The 24352-nt window shown below is 46.5% G+C and overlaps 2 protein-coding genes across 2 annotated transcripts in view; one reads left to right on the forward strand and one right to left on the reverse strand.

The window, feature by feature from the left end:
- Nucleotides 1–365: 365 nt before the first annotated feature.
- Nucleotides 366–7933, reverse strand: MED7 (mediator complex subunit 7). Its single transcript, XM_068273100.1, has 2 exons — nucleotides 7847–7933; nucleotides 366–2723 (listed from the first exon to the last, which is right to left on the reverse strand). The coding sequence occupies exon 2, from the start codon at nucleotides 2703–2705 to the stop codon at nucleotides 2025–2027; it is 681 nt and encodes a 226-aa protein (XP_068129201.1). The 5' UTR covers nucleotides 2706–2723; nucleotides 7847–7933; the 3' UTR covers nucleotides 366–2024.
- Nucleotides 7934–11240: 3307 nt separating this feature from the next.
- The window catches only part of ITK (IL2 inducible T cell kinase), a 98617-nt gene continuing 85505 nt past the window's right edge, over nucleotides 11241–24352 (forward strand). The window contains 4 exon segments of the mRNA XM_068273101.1: nucleotides 11241–11954; nucleotides 22240–22311; nucleotides 22314–22346; nucleotides 23239–23320. Of these exon segments, the coding sequence (XP_068129202.1) occupies nucleotides 11763–11954; nucleotides 22240–22311; nucleotides 22314–22346; nucleotides 23239–23320 (379 nt within the window). The 5' untranslated portion in view covers nucleotides 11241–11762.

Raw genomic sequence — 24352 nt, forward strand, 5'->3', positions numbered from 1 at the left:
TCCAACAGGTTCCCTTTAAAATACACTTGAACTGAGAGGGATATGGATGCTGCCACATTTATTTCCTATTAAACAATACCAGTTACCTGGCAGCTCTACTGGTCTCTTCGGCTGCAGTAGTGTCTGAACCACACACCTGAAACAGGAGTGCAGCTAATCCAGTCACACTTCAGTCAGAAACATTCGATCTGCATGCTAGTTCAGGATCTATGGCTAGAAGCATTAGAGACAGCGGATCCGCAGGGCAGCCAGGCAATCTGTATTGTTCAAAAATAAATAAATAAATATGGCAGCCTCCATATCCCTCTCAGTTCAGGTGTGCTTTAAGTTTTACAAATACCAAAGACAGCAAAACAAGCATCGTATTTCAAAAACATAGTATTTACTTATGCAAATGTAAACCAAATAATATTAACAGACACACAGATAGAAGCTCCCCTCCCATCGGGTACCTTACAGAAAACAAGAAATAGTTACAGGAAAATAGAATGACAAAACTATCATCGACCACAGGGGGTGACAAGAAATTCCTGAGTGTATCTGGAACACAGGTTCCCCGAAGCCTTTGTTTCCATATTGCCTTAATACGAATCTACCAAACCTGGGTGGAGGTCTAAAGCTAAGTACACACTTGAGACAAAAATCTGTGGAAAATGAAAGATCACAGACCAATTTTACCCCCTTCCATGCAGTATGAGAGCCATACTCTGCGCAGTCTATTCTATTAAGCCGAGTACACCCATCAGATAAAAATCTTTACAAGATGCTGCACACAAAGATGCTGTACACATGCAACAGATCAGTTCCTGCAAAATGCATTCATAGTCTATATCTGCAGATCTCATACACACACCTTGTTTAATGGACATTCATCTGCAGATCTGAAGATCCATCCTGGTGGATGTGATCTGCAAATGAATGTCCGTTAAACAAGGTGTGTATGATATCTGCAGATATAGACTATGAAAGCATTTTGCAGGAACTGATCTTTGCAGACACAGATCTTTTACATGTGTACAGCAGCTTTAAGCCCAATCTACACGATACGATTCTTTGTGCGATTCGATTATGATTCTATTTACGATCCGATTAAATCCGACATGTTCGATCGGGATTTGATTTGATTTGCCATCGTTTTGCAATGGCAAATGGAATTGGATTGAATCCCGAACGGACATGTCGGATTTAATCGGATCGTAAATAGAATCGTAATCCAATTGCACAAAGAATCGTATCGTGTAGATTGGGCTTTAGAAAGATCAGCCTTTCAAACCTCCATGACAAACATATACAACAGTTTGCAAAGATTTTATCTGATGGGGCGTTCAACTTAAACTGGATCCGAGATAAACTTTTACACATTGCATAATTGTGTTCCTTTCATATAGTTTATAGGGCATTCCTCAAGTCAAATTTTTTTTTTTTTTTTTTTAAATCTCCAATTCCCTATAAACTAAACAAGCCTCACCCACAGCTTTTCACAGTGCCTTGGCATTTTCAGACAGTAGTAAGGGCTTATGGGAGCTCAGTCTGGTCAGGAGGAGGAGGAGAAAGTTACTAGCTTGAGATTTCAGAGGCAGAGGGGAGGAGACTGAATTTACACACAGGCAAGCTGATAGCATCTCCAGCTCTCAGCCTATGACAATGTGGCAAACAGAACATGGCTGCCCTCATTGTATCACAGAAATAAATATTCATAAACTGTTGAAGCTGTTTGCAGCTAGATTTGCTGTGTAAACTATCTAAACTTTAGATAACATATATAGACAAGTTACTTGTTATATTTAGTTTTGCATCTCGGATCCGCTTTAATAGAATGGACTGTGTAGATTATGGCTCTCATACTACATGGAAGGTGGTAAAATTGGTCTGTGATCTTTCCTTTTCTAAAAACGTTTATCTCAGGGGTGTACTTAGCTTAAGACTCTAGGAGAAAATGACAAAATATTTATCTGGGCTCACGAAATTTCAGCAACATCCCAGAGACAACTTTCACACAATAGGACTGTACAATCATGTCAATCCTATGTCATCTCATCAATGATGACGCACATGGCTGCATCTTTGTCTACTGTGGGCTCGTTGGGTAAGCTGGAAGCCTCTGTGGGAGCTTCCTTCAGGTCAGAACAAGGTTCCTCTACTGGTTCAGTCTTAACAGTAACACCGTTGTCAGGCAGTGGAAGGTCATCAGGCAAGGAGGCCAAACAGTTCTGGATCATCTCCGCCACCCTCTCCAGGTGTTTCTGGAACCTTTCTGCTGTCTCCAGACGCTGTCGTTTCTGGACCTCCATCATCACCCTCAGGGTCTCCCGTGCCTGGTGGGGCCGATATTCATTGATGAGGTGGTGCATGTGGACAAACAGAAGCTTCAAGTCCTCCAGTTTCTCCTCCCGCTTTATACTTCCGGGGCTCCTTATTAGGACATCCAGCAGATCTAGAAAGTTGATCAATATGGACATGTTGAGTTTCCTCAGTTCCTTTTTGTGGTCGAACTGCTGAGGATGGAGGCGCTCGATGCCCTGGCTCTCCAGCGGACGAATGATGAGGTCATCACACTGGAACTGGTTGCCAAACATCATGTAGCTGTCCTTGATGGGGAGCGGTGGTTTGGGGACCAATCCCTTGCGGACATTTTCGTCGGTGTACTCTTTGATGAACTGCAGCGGCGGTAGGGGCAAAGCGCTCACCTGCTGAGGCTCTCCCATGGTTGGATGCAGAACAGGCTGGAAGAAAACACGATAAGAAGGAATGAGATGGGCCAAAAACGTCTCCACACAGATTATTAACGTGCACCTGTAGAGGGGAACGTGCCCTAAATAGATACTTACCTCAGTAGAAGGAAGCCCCGCCCCCTCCACCTCACCATAATTTGCGTGATAAGTGATGGTTTGCGCACGATCACGTGTGCTTTTCACGTGAAGTAACGCTGTTTGTGTGCAAACCTTTACGTACAGCAGCTCGCGTGAGAATTGCTGTGATAGGCTTGAAGCATACAAGAGGGATCTCTGCAGGTGGAATAAATTCATGGTGTGCCTAATGCTGGGCATACATGGCGTAGAGCAGGGGTCTCAAACTCAATTTACCTGGGGGCCGCAGGAGGCAAAGTCAGGATGAGGCTGGGCCGCATAAGGGATTTCACAATCAGCACCTCCCGCTCCCGCCCCCTCCCCCACCGTCCCTCGCATTGATTTTTATTTCAAAATCAAATTCACACTGAAGCAAACTATTTTGCCTATTTTACCTTATAGTTCGCTTCAGTGCTCCGATTACAAGTAATCCGCCGTGTCCCCGATGCAAAACGAGGGCTGCAGAGCCCCCAAATCGCCCAAGGGTCAATCCGCCGGCATTTCCTGGAAGGGGCAGAGCTTTCAGCTTCAGCCCTGCCCCTCCTGCCGTCAATCGTGGCGCATCGCTGCCTCTGCCCGCCCCTCTCACTCTTTCTTCACAGAGAGGGGCGGGGAGAGGCGGCGATCTGTGCGGCGACTGACGTCAGGAGGGGCAGAGCTGCCTTCCAGGAAATGCCGGCGGATTGCACCCCGGGTGATTTGGGGGCTCTGCGGCCCTTGTTTAGCGGCGGGGATGTGGTGGATTACTTGGGAGCACTGAAGCGAACTATAAGGAAGCTTTTGTTGGCGAGGGCCACAAAATATTGTATCGAGGGCCGCAAATGGCCCGCGAGTTTGAGACCCCTGGCGTAGAGGGAGGCTCATCAATCGAGCCTCATGGCTCGATTGATAATATCCGACGTGTCCGATCACCGCGGGGATCGATTCCGCGCTTGACACCCGCGGGCGGACAATAGCGACGAATCGAGCGGAAGATAAGAAGCGCCAGCGGGGACGAGCGGGAATCGATCCGGACGCACCCGCGGACAAGGCGGGAGTCGATCTGGCAGCTAATCGAGCTGCCGGATCGACTCGTATGCCCAGGATAAGGATTTGATCACCTAGCACTGTGGCTTTGCTGACAAATGTTGGATACTGACTCATCCTGCAGCCCACCGTTGCTCTCTACCCTCTTTAGCTCTAGTATAGTTTAGGGGACCTGGCAGGAAACCTCATAGGGAACGGTTCTCCAATCACAGCACCCTGTTCAGAACGAAGCGTTTTGATTGGCCAAATAGTGTGGGCATAGTTTGCTACAACCTATCTGAAGCCTAAATGTTGAAAGGGTGCCGTCCAACCAATCACAATAGCAGAATTTCCCGAGGAGGTTTCCTGCCCGGTTCCCTAAACTGGACTAGCGCCCCCTCTTCTTCGTGGTTGCGCCCCGTCCGTGTACAAGCATGTCCACACTGCATAGGCGCAATGACAGCTCGTTCCTGCGCGGTAGCATGGAGCCACTTGTGCACAAAGCGAAAAGCAACCCCTTGTTACCGCACAGGTGCAAGACGTCATTGTGCCGGCAAAGCGCGGAAAAGCTTGTACGCAGATGCGAGTGCGGACGCACAAACACATTCCGCAACCTCTTGTCAAATATGCTCCAATGGTCCCAGCGCTGGATTGGTGCTAAAAAGCACTACACGCAGTAGTTTCCCCTGGTTCTCTTCCTCTTTCAATATCAAAAACACAATACACAGAGGTAGCGCCACTCATGTTAAGCTACATAAACAATAGTCCATAAAGCATAACAAGTCTTCTCTGAATAATGCAATAGACACAGTCTCTAGTATTGGTAGATCACTTAAATCTTCCATACACTGGACAATCTGCTGGATAGTATAGCCTCCACCACACCCGTTTTGCCGGATTCAATAGATTGGGTCACACCAACAACATCCATCTCTTCCGTTTAGTCAGTAAAACTTTCTCTAAAAGCTCAATAAAAAGGCATCTCATAGCGTAAAAACTGCCTATCATCTGTGACTTGCTAGTGCATGGCTGCAACACTATAGTATCATCCAGCCTGCACAGAAATGTGGACAGAGGAGCACACTATCAATACTATACCTCCATTTACTGTTGATACCTATGGTTCCTGTCTAAACTGCTGCCTAATTAAGGGAACTGCCTACAGGGCTGTGGAGTCGGTACAAAAATCTTCCGACTCCTCAGTTTCTGAAACCATGACTTCAACTCCGACTCCAGGTACCCAAAATTGCTCAGACTCCGACTCCTTAGTCTAATACTTAACAGGGCTGTGGATTTTGTACAAAAATCATGCGACTCCGACTCCCCAATTTCTGAAACCACAACTCCGACTCCAATTCCGGGTGCCCAAAATTGCCCCGACTCCACAGCCCTGACTGCCTATCATCTGTGACTTGCTAGTGCATGGCTGCAACACTACAGTATTATTCAGGCTGCACAGAAATGTGGACAGTGGAGCACACTATTAGTACTGTACCTGCATTAACCATTTATGCCGCGAAGACATGAGCGTCACGTCCGGAGCGGCAGCTTCTAGAGCTGCAGGGACGCGCTAGTCACGTCCCTACAGTTTGGGGGGTTTGCAGGCAATCGTGTGGGCAGATGTCCGCGATCGCACTGTTACTGGGAGCAAGGGGAGATTGGCTGCAGGGGACAAAAGTCCCCTGTGCCAATCCATACATTACCGCCAATAATAAACACTGTTTTTGTTCAAAAACAGTGTTTATTCTTACATAGAGCTCACCGTGATTTCCGCTGCCCAACCATTAAATTTATGAATGGGAACAATGTTCCCATCATTAATCTCCCCACCAGCACTGTGATCACAAGCTTCCAATGGAAGCCTGCGTCACTTCCCTAGTTACAATGTAGCAATACATTGTTTCCTATGTAGCGTACTTGTAAGCTACATAGAATTTTGCTCAGCAGGGACATCTTGTGGCCAAATAGTAAAATACACTTACTGACTTTAGGGGGAAAAAAAACGTAATATCTATGTCAAGAGGGCATATAATTATTAAATAATGGGCTAAACATTTGTGATGGATGTAAAACTGAAAACATGCACCTTTATTTCCAAATAAAATATTGTCACCATACATTATACTAGGGATATAATTTTAATGTTGCAATAACCGGGACAAATGGCCAAATAAAATGTGTGGATGTTAATGGTAGCATGAATTATTAAAACTATACTGGCTGAAAACTGAAAAATAATGAATGGTTTCCTTTTTTTTTTATTATTCTCATTATAATGCATTTAGAATAAAATAATTCTTAGCATAATGTACCACCCAAAGAAAGCCTAATTGGTGGTGGAAAAAAGGTATAGATCATTTAGTTGTGATAAGTCGTGATAACATTATTGGGGAATGAATGGAGGAGTGCTGAAATGTGAAAATTCCTTTCGTCCATAAGATGAAAAGGTTAACTGGTGAAATCTGTGTGTAAGCTGCTGCCTGATTACTGAGAGAATTGCCTGTCATCTGTGACTTGCTTGTGCATGGCTGCAGTGCTACAGCATCATCCAGGATGCACAGAAATGTGGACAGAGGAGCACACTATCAGTACTATACCTGCATTAACTGGTGAGACCTATACTTCCTGTGCAAGCTGCTGCCTGATTACTGAGGGAATTGCCTATCATATGTAACCTGCTTGTGCATGGCTGCAACACTACAGTATCATCCAGGCTGCACACAAATGTAGACAGAGGAGCACATTATCAGTACTGTACTTGCATTAACTGGGGAGACCTATGCTTCCTGTGCAGCTGTTGCATGATTCTTGCATGTAAATCCCTGCATATTGAGCACTGCGTACGTTGATCCAGCTTAGACAGTGTCTGTGCTCACTTGCTGAAGGATTGAAAAGAAAAAAGTATTTCCCAATTATTTACTGAGTTAAAGAAAATCTGTAATGAACAAAACTCCCCTGGGGGGGGGGGTACTCACCTTAGGTGGGGGAAGCCTCCGGATCCTATTGAGGCTTCCCCCGTCCTCCTCGGTCCCACGGTGGAGGAGAAAATCCTCCCGGAGCGGCGGTGATGTAAATATTTACCTTTTGGCTCCAGCGCAGGCGCAGTATCCACACTTCCCATGGAGATGGGCGAAAATAGCCGGTCTCCGTCGGGCCGCTCTACTGCGCAGGCGCAAGTCGCCTGTGCAGTAGAGTGGACCCGATGGAGATCAGCTATTTTCACCTATCTCCATGGGAAGAGCCACAACAGCGCCCCCGCTGGAGCCCGAAAAGGTAAATACTGCACAGGCTGTCAGATTTGTCGCCTTTGCGTTCCGGGGGCTGCAGCGAGACCACCGTGGGACACAGGAGGACGGTGGAAGCCTCGATAGGGTCCAGAGGCTTCCCCCTACTGAGGTGAGTACCCCCCGGGGAACTTTTTTCAGTACAGGTTTTCTTTAAAGGAGAACTGTAGTGAGAGGTATATGGAGGCTGCCATATTGATTTCCTTTTAAGCAATACCAGTTACCTGGCAGCCCTGCTGAGCCATCTGCCTGCAGACTCGCACCAGAAACAAGCATGCAGCTAATCTTGTCAGATCTGACAATGTCAGGAACACCTAATCTGCTACATGCTTGTTCAGGGTCTAGGGCTGAAAGTATTAGAGGCAGAGGATCAGCAGGATAGCCAGGTAACTGGTATTGCTTAAAAGGAAATCAATATGGAAGCCTCTATCTACCTCTCACTACAGTTCTCCTTTAAGATCCAGTACTATAGTTTTCTTTATGTGCTTGAATATGACCATTTCTGATATTAGTAAACTTCTGATATAGTAAACCAGTTTACTATAAGGGAATTGTACTGTAGCAGCCTGTGTATCCTCCCAGCCCCCATGCACTGTCTATAGCCTGAGCCTAGCTGCTGAGGTACTACAGTGACCAGCATGCCCTGCTCACTAAACGCTCATACAAGAGACTCCAGGGAAAGCCAACAAGGAATAGAATGCGATGCTTTACCTCTGCAGCTCCTCTTCCTCTCCAGCACTGAAACCGCCGACAACTTCCCGGATGTGACGTCAAACCCTCTTCCGCACTTCACTCTCCGTAGTTCTCGCCTTATCCCGGCCAGCTACTCTGATTGGCTCTAGGCGGTGGAGAGCCACTGCGCATGCGTCATGCGAGCGGGCTCTAGAGGGCGCACGCTGCCCGCACTACTAAGAGCGCCGCAGCGGCTGAAGAAGAGGGGCTAGCACAGAGGGAGGGGCGCTGCGCAGAGTGTATGCTACTAGTATACTATGCTGGAGTATTGTGCATCTACTGGCTGCTGGACACGAGGAGATTCTGGGGAAGTGGAAGCTGTCATTGCAGGTTGTTGGGAGGGCTGCACCACATAATGGACATTGGAGAGGGAGCTGTCCCTCATGAGAGACAGGTGGACATTGGAGAGGGGGGCTGTCTCACAGGAGGGATAGAAGGACACCTCATGAGTGATGAGGACACTGGAGAGGGGGCTGCACCACATGAGGGAGAGGTGGACATTGGGGAGGGCTGCACCACATGAGGGAGAGGTGGACATGTCACATTGGGGAGGGCTGCACCACATGAGGGAGAGGTGGACATTGGGGAGGGCTGCACCACATGAGGGAGAGGTGGACATTGGGGAGGGCTGCACCACATGAGGGAGAGGTGGACATTGGAGAGGGCTGCACCACATGAGAGAGAGGTGGACATTGGAGAGGGCTGCACCACATGAGGGAGAGGTGGACATTGGAGAGGGCTGCACCACATGAGCGAGAGGTGGACATTGGAGAGGGCTGCACCACATGAGAGAGAGGTGGACATTGGGGAGGGCTGCAACACATGAGGGAGAGGTGGACATTGGGGAGGGCTGCACCACATGAGGGAGAGGTGGACATTGGAGAGGGCTGCACCACATGAGGGAGAGGTGGACATTGGAGAGGGCTGCACCACATGAGGGAGAGGTGGACATTGGAGAGGGCTGCACCACTTGAGGGAGAGGTGGACATTGGAGAGGGCTGCACCACATGAGGGAGAGGTGGACATTGGAGAGGGCTGCACCGCATGAGGGAGAGGTGGACATTGGAGAGGGCTGCACCACATGAGGGAGAGGTGGACATTGGGGAGGGCTGCACCACATGAGGGAGAGGTGGACATTGGAGAGGGCTGCACCACATGAGTGAGAGGTGGATATTGGAGAGGGCTGCACCACGAGGGAGAGGTGGACATTGGAGAGGGCTGCACCGCATGAGTGAGAGGTGAACGTTGGAGAGGGCTGCACCACACGAAGGAGAGGTGGACGTTGGAGAGGGCTGCACCGCATGAGTGAGAGGTGGACTTTGGAGAGGGCTGCACCACGAGGGAGAGGTGGACATTGGGGAGGGCTGCACCGCATGAGTGAGAGGTGGACGTTGGAGAGGGCTGCACCACACGAGGGAGATGTGGACGTTGGAGAGGGCTGCACCACACGAGGGAGAGGTGGACGTTGGAGAGGGCTACACCACGTGAGGGAGAGGTGGACATTGGGGAGGGCTGCACCACATAAGCAAGAGGTGGACATTGAAGAGGGCTGCACCACATGAGGGAGTGGTAGACATTGGGGAGGGCTACACCACATAAGCGAGTGGTGGACATTGGGGAGGGCTACACCACATAAGCGAGAGGTGGACGATGGAGAGGGCTGCACTACATGAGTGAGATGTGGGCATTGGAGAGGACTGAGAGGACCACATGAGGGAATGGTGAACGCTGGACTTGGCTGAACCACATGAGGAAGGGGTGGACATAGGAGAGGGCTGCACCATATGAGGGAGTGGTGGACATAGGAGAGGGCTGCACCATATGAGGGAGTGGTGGACATTGAAAGGGCTTCACCATAGGAAGGAGTGGTGGACATTGGAAAGGGCTACACCACATGAGGGAGTGGTGGACACTGGAGATGGCTGTACCACGTGAGGGAGGGGTGGACACTAGAGAGGGCTGCACCACATGTGGGAGAGGTGGACATTGGAAATGGGGCTAGATCACTCGAGAGAAGGGGGAATCGTATGAAGTGGGAAAGGGTAGTGTGCATAAGAGAGGGCTGCTGGATATGAGTGGGGCGGACAGTAAAGAAGGGGCTGCACCACATGAAGGGGAATGTTACAACACAATCAAAGCCAAGCAAAATAAGGGATTTCCACTATTCAATGTCTAGGACCCTCCTAATTAGAGTATATATATATATATATATATATCCCCTTTCCCTGAAAATAAGACCTACCCTGAAAATAAGCCCAATCTGGAATTTTGAGCATGCTTGAAATATGAGCCCTCCCTAGAAAATAAGCCCTAGCGGAAGTTGAGGAGGAGTCCAGAAAGCGGGGACACAGCGATGCAGTGCTGATCGGGCACCGGTCCTGTCATCCCAGCACACAGCAAGGCTATCAGCTATGTGCAGGGATGACAGGGCAGGTGCCTGATCAGTACAGAAACATACCTTCAAATCCAGGAACAGCACAGTACAAAGGAACAGGAAATGTTCTGCTAAGAGACACTTCCTGATAGACATATAAGACATCCCCAGAAAATAAGCCCTAGCACATCTTTTGGAGCAAAAATGAATATGTCTTATTTTCGGGAAAATACAGTAAATAGACTGTAGTCTATAAGTATTTCAACCACTTGGCCTTTATCATATGATTACAGTATATTCCGGCGTATAAGACTACTTTATAACCCTTAAAAATCCTCCGAAAAGTTGGGTTGTCTTATACGCCGGGTGTCGTTGATGCCAGGTGATACGCCCTATCCTGCTACCGCCTCTCAGATCTCACTGCTGAGGACTGTAGTGAAGCGGCGCAGGCGCACATGTGTGAGATGTGAGAGGCAGAGAAGGAGGTACATAGGATACAAGGGTGGGGCCAGAAGGGTGAAAGAGGCGTGTTTTATGGGCACAGCACAATCTATTCTTCCATACCGCTCTGATAAACAGGCAAGGAGAGCTGACCAATCCACTTAGGGAGAGTTGACCAATCCAACCAGTCAATTGGTTATATACTGGATACCACATATAGTACAGCGCCAATATCCGTTCATACATAGCACCAGTACATGATTTTTTTTTTTTAATTTTTATTTGGTGTGCGTTGGAAGAGAGGGGTAGTCTTATACGGTGAGTATATCCCAACTCTATATTTTAACTGGAAAAGTTGGGGGGGGGGGGGGGGGTGTCGTCTTATACGCCGGAATATATGGTAATAATCTCTTGATTGAGGACAAAAAATGTATATAAAAACAAAATGGGGTCATCAAGTACTCCCCAGTGGGCAAGCAAGCAAAAATTGTGTACAAGAATTATCACATGATCCTCATAAGTGTCACAATAAACATACTGTCATAAATATCGAGAAAACGTGGTAATCAGAGATGGTATCATTCATGCGCTACATGATTAGATCTGTTGCATCGTCCAAGTAAAGAGGTATTGGGACCCAGTAAACACCGCCTTTAACACTGCTGGCACAAGCTCATGGTATATATTGCGTATGTCTGAATCCATATGACCTTTTTAGCCTTGCTACAGTATAGTATGGATGTACTTTCTGTAAGAGGAATACATAACCTTTTGAGGTAGGAACAGTATGTTTTCTTCACTGATGAGAAGCTCTGTGTGCAGCAGCTCTGTGACAAGGATGTGGTTATACTCTGAGGTCTACGAATACCAGTTTTACACCTTGTGTCGACTCTTAAAACTAAAGATAATATCTCACTAGCTCCTCCTCCATACTTCTGGTCTCCTCCATACCTCAGTTCTCCAAAAAAAAATCATCTGACAGAGTTTATGATGATGTACGTTTGTGCAGTCGCATACAGGCCTACCCTAGAGTTCAGTCCTTTCTTATCCTGAATGGATGGATGGCTGTGGTCTTGAAGAATGATCAGCCTTGAATCCACATGTGACTCTACGGGGCAGAGTCTGACTTATCAGATGAACCATTCGGTCATACTGCGACAGATTCTCACCAAGAGGTCCCAGCAGAAGAGGAGGACATCTCCAGCCAACTTCAAGTCAAGAGTCTTCATCCTCACACCGACCTCACTCAACTACTATGAGCACCGCAATGGGGTGAGACAAGGGGTGCGGGCACAATGGGGGGGGGGGGGGGGGGGTCACATGGGTTGTCCTGAACAGGGTTTTTTTCTATGTTTTTTTAGTATTTACCCTCTTACACTAGGCCCATGCTTGATGTGTAACTCCTGATACAGGTGAGGATGTCTCAAGTATCCTATTTATTAGTACTTTAACCTACTTGTTTATGAATTACCTTTAAGCTTTCACTACTGATTTTTATAAACAAAAATTATTATTCTGTTTTGTTCATATTTGATTTATAATGTTTTTGGACCTCATTGGTCCTTGGTAACGATTTTGGACTCAGTTAAAGGTTTCTTCTAATTTTTCTCCTAGGTAATAATTTTTCATCTGTGTAGAAAAAACTTTTTACCTCTCTGATGTTGAAAAAGTATGTAAAAAAAAAAGTACTGGCAGAAATTATTCGAAATATTTCCTTGTTTTGCTGGTGGCTTAAAGAGAACCAGAGACGTTGGAAAAAAGATGTTATACATACCTGGGGCTTCCTCCAGCCCCATAAGCCTGGATCGCTCCCACGCCGCCGTCCTCCGCTGCCTCGGTCCGCCGATACCGGGTCCCGTACTTTCAGCCAGTCGACGCAAGTGCAGTGCGTCACTGCCGGCGGACGCGGCCAATTGTACGTAACTGCAGGGACTCCTCCATATCCTTACGCATGCGCCTCCATATTACGCAGGCGCATGCGTAAGGATATGGAGGGAGTCCCTTCTCTTGTGTACAATTGGCCGCGTCCGCCGGAAGTGACGGGACCCGGTGGCGGCGATAGAGGCAGCGGAGGACGGCGGCGTGGGAGCGATCCAGGCTTATGGGGTTGGAGGAAGCCCCAGGTATGTATAAAAGCTTTTTCATTTTTTTAATACTGCACATCTCTGGTTCCCTTTAACAGGTACTTTATTGATAAGGTGTGAAGATATCTCCTAGGAGAAAAGTGAATTGTATAAGGGCAGAATGTCATACGTCACTATCAAGTTCAAGTACCTTCTGACGTGGACTGCAAAAACAGCGCAGGAGATTTGGGCGCAGCTTGCACCACCATAGGACGTAATAGGAATTATGGCCATAGTGGCGCTCAGTGAGTAATTTGGGTGCTGTCAGAAGACGGAGCACAAATTACTTCAGAAACACTGTAATTTGGCTGCCAGCAATAGCTGGAAGTCTAATTACATTTAGAGAGGCTAAAACCCGACTCTGCATCAACTACGTCATTTTTGGTGGGACTTTTGCCTTGTATCCCCCTCTGGCAGCGTACGAGAGGAATCGACGCAGGATACAGCCGGTATATGGCTGATCCTGCTCCTGCACAAGTTCCCGGCCGCGTTAAATACTATTCCCCCTCCAGGCCGCCATGGATGGTGGGGAACGAAATAATTCGGCTTCCAGGAATTGCTGGAGTCCGAATTATAGTGTTTTAAAAGTAACTTCAGCTTCGACTTCTGACGGCGCCGAAGTTACTCACTGCTGCGCCCAAGTCTCCTGCGCTGGAATGAGAGTGTTCGCCTCTGTCATGCCACGGTCCAGGTGTTAGGCCCCTTGAAATAACTTTTCCATCACTTTTTTGGCCAGAAGCAGTCCCTATAAGTTTTAAAATTTGCCTGCCCATTTAAGTCTATGGCGGTTCGCCTCTTCGCAAACTTTTGCGGAAAATTTGCATTCGCGAACCGAAAATGTAATTTTTCACTAACATCATTATTACCCTGTGGCATCTATACTTTATTTCTGTACACATTTTAAAGCACTGTTCTTGAGGTAACAACATGCTATTATTGCACATATTCATTGCACTCACTGTTTATCACCAGTACATATGTGTTTACAAATGCACACAAAATTACTAGTGTGCATTATAGCTGATGTCAGCATTTGTGCATGTGATGTACAGTGGTGTAACAATAGGGGGTGCAGAGGTGGCGGATCCTCCCTCAAATGCAGTATTAGCTCTTTACTGGTCTTTTGCTGGTAATGATTACTTCTATAGATGCCTTCAGGCACCGTTCTCTCAGGAAGCAAGGTGAAACATTTGCATCAGGCGCAGAGATTACAGGGACAGCATGTTTGTACTGGGTTTACACTAACAGCATGCAGTCAGAGTAGGAGGAGAAGCGAGAGGAGAGCGAGGTGAAGAGGTCATCATTGTGGGAAAAGCAGCTTGTTGTGCTGTGTGAGGAGTCTGACAGTGAGTGAGGAGGGGGGAGACAGAAGAGCATCATTGGGGAAAAGCAGATTGTTGTGCTGTGTGAGGAGCCTGACAGTGAGTGAGGAGGGGGGAGGCAGAAGAGCATCATTGGGGAAAATCAGCTTGTTGTGCTGTGTGAGGAGTCTGACAGTGAATGAGGAGGGGGGAGGCAGAAGAGCATTATTGGGAAAAGCAGCTTGTTATGCTGTGTGAGAAGTCTGACAGTGAGTGAGGAGGGGGAGGCAGGAGAGCATCATTGGGGAAAGCAGCTTGTGGTGCTGTGTGAGGAGTCTGACAGTGAGTGAGGAAGGGGGAGTCAGGAGAGCATCATTGGGGAAAAGCAGCTTGTTGTGCTGTGTGAGGAGTCTGACAGTGAATGAGGAGGGGGGAGGCAGAAGAGCATCAATGCGGAAAGCAGCTTGTTGTGCTGTGTGAGGAGTCTGACAGTGAGGGATGAGGGGGGAGACAGAAGAGCATCAATAGGGGAAAGCAGCTTGTTGTGCTGTGTGAGGAGTCTGACAGTGAGGGAGGAGGGAGGAGGCAGGACAGCAGCAGTGTTTCATTTGACTTGCACAGCAGAAGGAAGGAGGATGAATGGAGTGGCTGAGGGTGAGCAGTTTGTTTGTCACAGACTCGCAGCCAGCCAGTGTGCTATTGTGTTGAGCTGCAACCTGCCATGTGAGAACATTAAATGAAGCAGGGTAAATTGTCAGGTGCTGTGCAATCATCCCAAAAGAACCGGCCCTGGATTCTTTGAATAGTATTAATAATTTTGAAACCTTTCCCCTTCCCCTTCTTGCACCTCTGACACTGCGGTTGTCCTTGGCAGGTTTTGGGGCGCCATATCGATTATGTATAGAGTGTTGGGGGGCAATGTAAAGCTTGCACTGGGGCCCATACCGTTTTAGCTACGCCACTGTGCATGAGGCTAGATAAAGCATGAGTTGGTTAGTACCCTAGCAGGGGATGTAATTGTGCTTTTTAGTGTATCCATGCACTAAATTCTGTATAATGCCACACAGTATAAGCTGCACACACAGTTGTGTTAGCAAGTCAACCTTATTGTTTCCTGTGTGTGGCATGCCGAGGTAGCAAGCAGCCTATACAGTTTCTGCTCTGACTCCTGTGTAATTTATAGAAGTACAGGGGTATAGCAATAGGGGGTGCAGAGGTTGCGACTGCATTAGGGCCCTGAACGTCCCTCCCCCAACTACAGTATTAGCTCTCTATTGGTCCTGTGCTCATAATAATCACCTATATAGATACTTTGAATAGTGGTAATTATTAACAAACTGTTTCCCATCCCTGCTGTACAATCTGACTACAAGACAGAGTGCATCAGACAAAGGCAGTTCACATACATATGATAACCCAAAATGTTCTACAATACAAAGTCTCAGGCCTGGAACCCACTAGGAATCACCGCAGCGCTGTGTGCAGCGATTCCTAGTGCGATTGTAATCTTGTTTCCTGGCGCTTAGAAGCTCTACTGTAGAGCCCTTCCGATTATCGATTGTAAGGATTTTTTTTTATTTAATTAAACTTTATTATACTTACCAGGTGCCCCTATGTCCAGCTTTTTCTATCCGTAGCCCCGCCGCTAGTGGAAGAGGTCATTGTCACAGGCCCCTAGTGGCCGGACCGCAAAATGCCTTCCAATCGGTTTCAGCACACAGACCATGCAAGCTGTGGTCGCAATCAGTGCACAGAAACCGCTGGAATTTTGGCAGCAGACCGACTAGAAGGGAGCCTGTGAGTTACGGTAATTACAAATTACACACTATCTCAGGGGATAACTGCCACCACCTCTGTTACCATGGGACAGAGGAGCCCACTGACTGGCTGAGTCTAGACCTGCAAATAAAAACGGTTAAACACACTCTATTCTGTCTAGCTAGCGACAATAGTAGCGACTCTTCAGAGACCAGGTTCAGTTTGTGCGGCTGAATAGCAGGGTAGCTGAATAAACAAAATGACGTTAGCGTCGTTTTATTAAAATGCTATATAAATAATTAATATTCACAGAAAATCCACAATTATAGAGACAAATAATAGCACAGTATAAAAATAAAAACGAGGGAAAACAATACTTAGGGTTCGTGGAAATATGTCCTTCTGGGAAATCTGAGCACATGAAAAATGTCCTTTGTTTCAGTTCAGGAAATAGCCGCCAGCCACATGGTCCTTGCTGGGCTTGATCAGGTGATGGGTACACAGGGGGGACTGAGGTCCCGCCTGCTGGCAATGTTCTTTTGATGAAGCTGGTTTGGGGGTGTGGCAACGCCTGCCCCCTCTGAATTACAAACCAATCACAGTTCATTCCCTCTGAGAGAGATTTAGGTTTTAAACTTATAAAACACTGTAATTCAAAACCGATAAATGCCACATTTGCGCTGATAACAGATTAATTTTCCTCAGCTGATGACTATTCCTATGACATCAGACTTGATTAGGGTAGGGGGTCCAGTTCCTGAGAAGTTTAATAACTTGGTTGTAGAGGGCCCCTTGCCCCTCTAGACTAGTATCAAAAGATTCAGCACGACTCTACAAATCTAATGATACCGCTCTCATAACTATCCTATTTACGGTATTCCTTAACCCCCTTGGCGGTATAAAAAAATCCGCCAGGAGGGAGCGCCGCATTTAAAAAATTTTTTTTTTTTCATATTTCATGCAGCGAGCCCAGGGCTCGCTACATGATAGCCGCTGCTCAGAGGCATCCCCCCGCCCTCTTCGATCGCCTTCGGCGATCTTCGATCAGGAAATCCCGTTCAAAGAAACAAATCGGCCCAGCAGGGCCGGAGAAACCTCCTGCGCGGCTTACCCCGAACTTCGTTCGGGGTTACCGCCAGCAAGAGGTAAATATGCAAAACATCATATACCACGGGCATCTGAATCTGCCCCTAGCGGTGCCAGGAAGTCTGTGGGAAAGCAGGTTTTGAATAGACCTCCTGCGGTGCGTTTCCTGCCTATTCCTGTGTATGCTGTCATTCACAGGTAACTGTGATGAGGTTTAATTACCTGGTCAGAGTTGTGACGGGTACGTGTGAACTGGCTTCTTTTGGTCCATTTAATTGAAACCAACATGCCTTCCCTGCTCAGCAAACATACTTCATGAAAGGGAAAATTGTCATTCTGGTCGCTGCAATTACTGCGCATATTTAGCCGGGAAGCAATCAGAAAATCGACTGCGAATCTTCCCGATTCGCCTGCGTTTCTCAAGGCTGTTCCGTGACAGTCATAAGTGCTTCTCTAGGACCAATCAGAGAAGCACCTGTGACCTCTTCCTTTAGGGGGCGGGGCTACAGACAGAAGCAGGAAATACGGACACCTGGTGAATATAATAAAGTTTACTTTAAGAGGAACTCCAGCCTAAACAAACATACTGTCATTAAGTTACATTAGTTATGTTAATTAAAATAGATAGGAAATATAATCTCTTACCCTCCCTGTTTTAAAAGAACAGGAAAATGTTTGATTTCATGATGGCAGCCATCTTTTTGGTTGAAAGGCAGGTGACAGGGAACATGAGACACAGTTCCAACTGTCTTGTGTCCTGAGCGCCTCTCCCAGTTGCTAGGCAACGTGAATAACAACATAGGAAATCCCATCATGCTCTGCACAGTATCAAGGAAAAAAAGCCCGTGCTTTTTTTCTTTGATGGGTGGAGCTTAGATAAAAATGCAGCTAAAAATGATGCTTTGGTAAGAAAAACAAAGTTCTGATGCTGTGAAACTGTTAAAGAAATGCCACGCCTTTTCAGTGCTGCTGAGTAGATTTTTAGCCGGAGGTTCACTTTAAATTGTAATCACTCGCCCCCCCCCCCCCCCCCCCAAAGCACTGGCAATTGTCAGCGATCGCAAGGCGCTGCCTAAATCGCCCCAGCGGGGTCCCAGCACTCATGCACAATGAGCAGAGCATATTGCTTTGCATGTGGTGTGTATTGCATTCTGCTCTGCTTATTGTGCGGTAAGGCCTCGTTCACATCATCACACGCAGATGGCCGTGTGATCGGAACGCAACACGTACGATCACACGCCATCTGAGTTTGCATGCATTGCATGGCTGGTTAGCCCTGCGTTTTGCCAAAAAATGCGTGCAGCATGCGTTCGCGCACCGCAGTGGTATGCAATGCATGCATTATGAACAACAGACAGTAGAGTCTATGCACTTCTGATGTTCGTGCGTGTCTGCCTCCTACACACATTGCCGACATACGGACGGCAATGTGTGTAATGTGAACGAGGTCTAAGACTAGAGATGGCCCGAACCGTTCGCGGGCGAACCTCTAGCTGCAATGAGAGCAGCCATCTCCCCCCTGTACTACTTCCGGGTCGCTATGACCCGGAGTAGTACGCCTGCACTGGCCCAGCGGTGTGCGTCTTTGATCGCGCGCCCTGTTGCCGGGCACTCTGCGCAGGAGCGTGACGTCACTCATGACGTCACGCACATGCGCAGAAAGTGTCCGGCAACAGGCGCGCGATCTAGGACGCGCGCCGCCTGGCCAGCGCAGGCGTACTACTCCGGGTCATAGCAACCCGGAAATAGTACAGAGGGAGATGTTCGCTCTGCGAACGGTTCGGGAACCGTTTGCGGACTAAGACTTTATGCATGTCATTCTGCTTAGCGCAGTTTATTGAATACACCACAGTGAAACAAACAGCCATGTTTTGGCAGATTATTTTGTCTCTGGTTTCTGCAGGGAGCTCTGCTGTCGTTCCTTCCATTCCCGTCTCCATAGAACAGCGTAAGCCGCTCGACCAATGTGCAGGAGTTGTCACTGTCTTTTAGTAGACTGTCATCCATGATTTTTTCGGCTGACAGAAGCCCCATGCTTATATGTAGGTTTACAGCACTGATTCTCAGGTTCATAACCTGGCTAGGATATGATCTGCCTGACACATACACACACACTGTACACACACACACTGTACAAACACACACACACACACACTGTACACACACACACACACGTACACACACAAACACACACTGTACACACACACACACACACTGTACACACACACACACACACACTGTACACACAAACACACACTGTACACACAAACACACTGTACACATACACACACACACTGTACACACACACACCCACCTCACCCCCGACCACAGATGGAGGAGACTTTACATTGTGAGGTCCTCTGGTGGACATTAAGGAGAACCCAAGGTGGGTTCTAAGAATCCTATTAGCACACAGAGGCTGGGTCTGCATACAATACCCACTTGCCAGCCTCTGTTGCTATACTGTCTCCCCCTGCGCTCTGCTATGCCCCATAACACACACATACACACACACACACACACACACTGTACACACACACACTGTACACACACACACACTGTACACACCACACACACTGTACACACACACACACTGTACACACACACACATACCCACCTCACCCCCGACCCAGGGCCGGTTTAAGCAACAATGCGGCCCCAGGGCAAAATAAACCTGGGCCCCCCCCCCAACATATACCCCGGAACAAAAATCGGCATTAGGGGACCTTTTTTGCAGCTGGTATAGTCAGGGTGTGAAGTCCCAATCGGTCGGAGCTCCACATTCTGGCTATCCCAGCCTGCATGGGGGACAAGGGGTTAAAAAGTTTCAGGAGGGGGGACCCACATAATTTAAAAAAAAAAAAAATTCCCACACTCTAAACATAAAAAACAATTTGGGACATTAGGAAAAAATGCCAGGGATCTTCATACAGCCATACATATTGCGGCTGTATAGCGATCCCTGGCCAAAGCGCTGCGTCTGCGTATGACCCCCTGGAAACCCCGTCAGGAAATGTATTTCTCTTTCTTTTGATGCATGTAAAATTACACTACCGTTAGGTTTGCTACTAAAAGTGACATTTATCGCATTTAAAAGTATACTTTTTTCCTTCGAAACTTTAAAATCGATTTTCTCAAAAACTATAAGGTCTTTTTGAAAAATTGTTTTTTCCTCTTATTCCTAATGATCTCCTTAGCATATCCTGCAAATTTAGGGTTTCTAGCATTTAAGGTGGATTTGCTATTAACCATTAAAGTCAGCAGGTTTTTAAATGTGTATTTTTTTTCCTTTGAAACTTTAAAATCGATTTTCTCAAAACTATAAGGCCGATTTGAACATTTTTTTTTCCTCTTGTAGCCACTGGGGGCCCCTACAAGCTCCGGGGCCCTGGGGCAGCTGCCTCCTTTGCCTCTATGGTAGCGCCGGCCCTGCCCCGACCACAGATGGATGAGACTTTACATTGTGAGCTTCCTCTGCTGGACATTAAAGAGAACCCGAGGTGGGTTCAAAGAATCCAATTAGCGTACAGAGGCTGGGTCTGCATATAATACCCAGCCTCTGTTGCTATACTGTCTCCCACCTGCGCTCTGCTATGCCCCATAAATCAATCGCCGTGCTGGCGCCGGCTGTTTACATTGTGAAATGTCTGATTGCTGATTGGAGGGAAGGGACGCAGGCGGGGACCGGCGCTATGGAGGAGGCGGGGGAGTGGCAGAGACTGACACTTCACATGTAAACAGCCAGCTGTGTGTCGCTAGCATGGCTGTGTGATTTATGGGGGGCAAGCAGAGCGCAGGGGGGCTGGGGGGAAACAGTATAGCAACAGAGGCTGGGCATTATATGCAGACCCAGCCTCTGTATGATAATTGGATTCTTAGAACCCACCTCGGGTTCTCTTTAAGGGCCCTTTTCCATTGGCTGCGCTCCGATTTAATAATCAGAGTGCACGAGTTTTGCTGATCGCAGTGGCACCATGAATAACATGTTAATTGCGATGCCCCTTTTCCACCAACCGGTGCAATTCGTTTGCGGTACAGGAAAGCGCTGCATTGTTCCTGCACTTTCAATTGACTGATACAGCCAATCGCAATCGATGCTAAATCGTGAGGTAAAGTACGCGACAAATCGCGATTGCAGTGCCGTGATCATACTTTCCGGTGGAAAAGGACCCTTAGGCTGCATTCATACTTACCATGTGGTTTTCCATTTGTCTGATTTTTGCAGTTTTTTACATTTTATTTATTGGGGGGGGGGGAGGGGGGGGGTTGTCCTGCAGCGCAATTTAAAACCACAGAAAAATCACAAGACAAACAGGAAAAAAAATGCAATGTTTTAAAAATATATTGTATGGACAATGAGCACAGACTTGCAATTCCGCACAGCACGCATATTCAAATAAGTGTGATTGAGGCCTGAAGAGGTGCAAGAAAAAAGTGTCAGTGTTATATTAAAGAGAAACTGTAATGAAATATAATTGAATGTAGTAAATGATTCAGGATACCCACTCCATTTTCAGGAGCCCCACCCTTCCACGGAGGCTTAAGGTGCGTACACACATGCGACTATAGTCGTTTGAAACGATCGTTCCCCGATCGTTTCAAACAATGATCGTTTAAAAAAAAGCAGCCAACGACCATGAAGTCTAACGACGGACGAGCTAGATCGTTAAAAAACGAACGATCTAGCTTGGCGGATTTTTATCCAACGACGATCGTTTGCAAAAAGGGTCGTTCGTACTAGGCTTGACATGCGCATTTCACTATTTCTCCATGGAACTTTTCATTTTTATGCGCAGGCGCAATAGTTGCTTTCTGTGATGTAACGTTCGTTCTAACGATCTGATCGTTACACCCCTTTTAAAACTAACTTTACTTAGGTCGTTCTTTCATCAATTAAAAGTTTGTTCGTCGTTGACAACGAACGATCGTTGTCCCATGTGTTGTACGTAGCTTTAGCCTAGGCTGTTTAATATGCGGAATTCTCTCTTCCCCAAGCATTCTAGAAGACCAGAGATCTTTTCTACTGGCTTTGGGACTTTCAGTAAACGAACATTCCGCATAGATCACCTGACAGTGACAACTGAAGATGTTGCCACCTGCTATGAATTTCAGAAAGTAAATCAGACTGAGGAAAAATATTACAAAGAGCAAACACTGACTAAATAGTAATATATTAGTTAATTTTGTAAAAAAAAAAAAAAAAAAGCCATTTTTATTCATTGTTAGTTTGACTACAGTTCCTCTTTCATACACAATAATATTAATTGCTGCGTTCTCCTCTGCCTGCAGAAAGTGCGCAGTCTGAGGGGCTTTGTGGAAGTGGCTCGCATAAAATGTGTGGAGATTGTCACCACTGATGTCAAGCATCGCGCTGCAGGAACAAGTACGCCTTCCAGGTAACTCATCTTATTTAACCACTTCGCATCCAGACCTTGTTTCCCACTTATGGAGCAGAGCAGTTTTGATAGTTTAGCTATGTCCTTATTTAATCGGAAATAACTTTATCCCCACTTATGACACAGAAATGAAATATATTGTTTTTTGCAAGACAAACTAGACTTTCATTGCATGCCATTTATTCCCTCGAACAATTTTGTTTTCTATGAATTTTAATGGGAAAACAAGGAAAAAAATTGAAAAAACACATTACTTCTCAGTTTTACCAATTCCAGTTGAAAAATAAAAAGTGTGACTGAAGATAAAAAACACAACTTTTGTTTGGCTATTCTTTACCGCTTATCACAAAACTTAGATTATGTTCCGGTCACAATTTATGGTGAAGATATTTGGTTCTGAAATAATGCTACAGAGTGTATTTTTCACTATGAAATTAAAAAATAAAAGTATTTTTAATGGTAAAAATCAATCTCATTAGGTCAGGAAACATATATTCCCGTTCACCAATTAGTGCTGCATCAGATAGTGCCAGAAATGTGCACAGGAGCAAGCCCAACCCTGCACAGCACTGCTTCTGCTGCAAGACGTATATCTACTGACTCGTGGCTTAGATGAAGTCACAGAGGACGTAGATGTACTGCAGTGGTGGATAAAGTGGTTAAAAACAAAACAGATGTTATTCAGGCATTGCCATGAGGATGCAAACCTAAGCCAGCCAGTGGCTGCAACAGATAGATAGGAGCAATGCTGTCTTTGTATCGTCTTGTACTTTGGATTACTATATACAGTAATATGTATTTGTACAGCACCATGGAAGCTAATTCAATGATAAGAACAATAGGTACAGTTAGCTTATATAGTAAATGATGTGATTTGCGTGTCTGTCCTCAGGTTCTCCATGAGAATTACTTCTTGTACATCTTCGCTCCAGACAGAGAGAGTCGCCAGCAATGGGTGCTCGCTTTAAAAGAAGGTAAGATCCGAGTGTTACCATTCACAGATATTGTATGCATGATATTACAGTGGTGTGAAAAACTATTTGCCCCCTTCCTGATTTCTTATTCTTTTGCATGTTTGTCACACTTAAATGTTTCTGCTCATCAAAAACCGTTAACTATTAGTCAAAGATAACATAATTGAACACAATATGCAGTTTTAAATGATGGTTTTTATTATTTAGTGAGAAAAAAAAACTCAAAACCTACATGGCCCTGTGTGAAAAAGAAATCGCCCCCTGAACCTAATAACTGGTTGGACCACCCTTAGCAGCATAAACTGCAATCAAGCGTTTGCGATAACTTGCAACGAGTCTTTTTACAGCGCTCTGGAGGAATTTTGGCCCACTCATCTTTGCAGAATTGTTGTAATTCAGCTTTATTTGAGGGTTTTCTAGCATGAACCGCCTTTTTAAGGTCATACCACACCATCTCAATAGGATTCCGGTCAGGACTTTGACTAGGCCACTCCAAAGTCTTTATTTTGTTTTTTTCAGCCATTCAGAGGTGGATTTGCTGGTGTGTTTTTGGGTCATTGTCCTGCTGCAGCACCCAAAATCGCTTCAGCTTGAGTTGACGAACAGATGGCAGGACATTCTCCTTCAGGATTTTTTGGTAGACAGTAGAATTCATGGTTCCATCTATCACAGCATGCCTTCCAGGTCCTGAAGCAGCAAAACAACCCCAGACCATCACACTACCACCACCATATTTTACTGTTGGTATGATGTTCTTTTGCTGAAATGCTGTGTTACTTCTACGCCAGATGTAACGGAACACACACCGTTCCAAAAAGTTCAACTTTGGTCTCGTCGGTCCACAAGGTATTTTCCCAAAAGTTTTGCCAATCATTGAGATGTTTTTTTTAGCAAAATTGAGATGAGCCTTAATGTTCTTTTTTGCTTAAAAGTGGTTTGCGCCTTGGATATCTGCCATGCAGGCCGTTTTTGCCAGTCTCTCTCTTATGGTGGAGTTGTGAACACTGACCTCAATTGAGGCAAGTGAGGCCT

This window comes from Hyperolius riggenbachi, chromosome 3 (assembly GCF_040937935.1).
Source record: "Hyperolius riggenbachi isolate aHypRig1 chromosome 3, aHypRig1.pri, whole genome shotgun sequence".
Lineage (NCBI taxonomy): Eukaryota > Metazoa > Chordata > Amphibia > Anura > Hyperoliidae > Hyperolius > Hyperolius riggenbachi.

Bases quoted from the DNA above. Each gene is read 5' to 3' on its own strand.
- MED7 (XM_068273100.1), bottom strand. From the start codon at position 2,705: ATGGGAGAGCCTCAGCAGGTGAGCGCTTTGCCCCTACCGCCGCTGCAG.